We start from the raw sequence: 2,220 nt of genomic DNA, 5'->3' as shown, positions 1-2,220 counted from the left end.
ATTCTTGAACAAACTGTTTACCTGCTATTATCTCCATAATTATTATGATTAACTTATACTTTTATTTTTAATGATATTTTTCTAAAGTGTTTGTACATGGATAGCTGTAACAGGCTGCATGTGGATATCTCCAGAAACTATCCGCACACACTCTGTAGAGCAATAGATATGTATGAAACTGTATATGTAGACAAGTATTAGCAGGGCTGAGGTCTCTCATTGTTCCTTTCTAACTCTTAAATGGTTCTTTGCAGCTCTGACTATTCTCCATGGAGCCATCCGTTTCAGGTTCAGAGCCACTTTATCCCTTTGATTTACTTTGTTCCGTGATCTTCTCACAGCAGCACTCCCCTCCAGGCTCCAGCACAAGAGCACTTTTGCAAGCAGAGGCCCTGTGGCAGGGTGGGCGGCTCTGCTTTCCTCCTGGCCTGCTGCCACCACTCCTGCAGGAACCTGAGCTGAGCAGGGCTCAGAGGCAGAAATTTCCTGTGCATGCAGCGTAACAGCCTCACTGACTGCACCGGTGCACACACGGTCTCCCTGCGCAGACCAGGTTTTTTTTTTTTTAATAAGCAACTTCAATGCAAATGTACCTTCCTCAGACGGTGCATTTATTCTAAATGGCTCTTGCTGGTTTACTCACACCCTGTCCTGTCTCTTGCTTTGGGAAGCTGTTCCACTTGATCGTTCGGTCTGCCTCTTTGAGTCAGTGGTGGCAGGGGAATTATAAAGGCGACGAAGGCGCAGCCAAGTCCCAGGTAGCGCGTGCCAGATTTAAGCTGATTTAAGGTTGTGCAGCCTGACTCTGAAACTTTCTTCGCACAAGGGACAGCTACTTTTGGACAAAATTGATTTTTTTTTTTTTTTTTTTTTTTTTTTTTTTTTTTTTTTTGTCATCAGTGTGCACCTGGCAGGGTGAACCTGTTGGGTGTTGCACACCTCTCAAAGGCAGCATGGTTAGTGGGGCTTTGCAGGTCGCGGGGCTGCTCATCGGAGGCATTGGCATGATCGGGACATTCGCAGTCACGGGTATGCCCCAGTGGAGGGTGTCTGCCTTCATTGAGCACAACATCATCGTGTTTGAGACCATCTGGGAAGGCCTGTGGATGCACTGCATCAGGCAAGCCAACATCAGGATGCAGTGCAAGGTCTACGACTCCGTGCTGGCCCTCTCTACGGACCTGCAGGCATCCAGGGGGCTGATGTGTGCTGGGTCAGCACTCTCCTCCCTGGCGTTCCTGGTTGCTGCTGTTGGGATGAAGTGCACGCGGTGCAGGCAGAGCAGCTGGCCGGCCAAGGGCTATATTCTCTTGACGGCTGGGCTCCTCTTCATCCTCTCGGGAGCCATCACGCTCATTCCAGTCTGCTGGGTTGCCAACACCATCATCAAGGACTTCTACAATCCTGCAGTCAACGTAGCACAGAAAAGGGAGCTCGGTGAGGCTCTCTACCTGGGCTGGGTGGCTGCCTTCTGCCTCTTGGCAGCCGGAGCCATATTCTGCTGCTTCTGCCGCTTCTGTGAGAAAACCAGGAGCTACGGCTACTCTGCACCACCCCACTACCCGCTGCACAGCCAGCATCTGCACAGGACCACCGAAAGCTCATACTCCAGGAGTCAGTATGTCTAGATGCCTCCTGCCTTTTCCTTTTGATTTTTATTTTTTAAGCATTCAATCTGCCTGGATGTACTTCAGCGTTCACAGGAAAGGACAGCTAGAAAGCTGGTGTTGCCTCCTGTCCCGTGACTGCTGCTGCATTTTGAAGCTGCTGTTACCCCAATTGGGCTTTGCTGGGGCTAGTGCTGCAGCATGTACAGCTGTAATGACAGCAAGGTGACTGTTGAATGCTGTTTTAATAGTAACTTGGAATAGCTTTGGGGTTGTGTGGCTTTGCTGTTGTTTGCATTTTATGCAGAAACCAGAATTAAGGGGTTTACAGTTCCACTGTGATATGAAGTACTGGCCTACTGAAAATAAGAGGAGAGTTAAAGAGCTGGTTCAGGGTTTTTTTTTTTTTTTCTTTTTTTTCTTTCCTGGGAAAGAGGGAATATCAGTGAATAAAGACAAGATAACAATGGTTTAAAACGAAAGCATTCACAAGCAGATTGATTTACTGTAGGTTTAATGGAGTGTTGCATGAAGAATTTATTCATCAGAGGAAGGTAAGCTGAAATACATGAAAAATATCCCTTATTTCAGAGAATAAACATAGCTCTATATT

General features: G+C 47.3%; 1 protein-coding gene across 1 annotated transcript; it reads left to right on the top strand.

Annotated features, from left to right (window-relative positions):
- Nucleotides 1–953: 953 nt before the first annotated feature.
- CLDN8 (claudin 8) lies at nt 954–1,701 on the top strand (the record flags this gene model as incomplete). Its single annotated transcript, XM_084538604.1, has 1 exon — nt 954–1,701. The coding sequence occupies one exon, from the start codon at nt 954–956 to the stop codon at nt 1,626–1,628; it is 675 nt and encodes a 224-aa protein (XP_084394730.1). The 3' UTR covers nt 1,629–1,701.
- Nucleotides 1,702–2,220: the final 519 nt, after the last annotated feature.

Source organism: Aythya ferina, assembly GCF_964211825.1.
Source record: "Aythya ferina genome assembly, chromosome: 1".
Lineage (NCBI taxonomy): Eukaryota > Metazoa > Chordata > Aves > Anseriformes > Anatidae > Aythya > Aythya ferina.
This window is presented reverse-complemented; position numbering and strand designations above follow the sequence as displayed.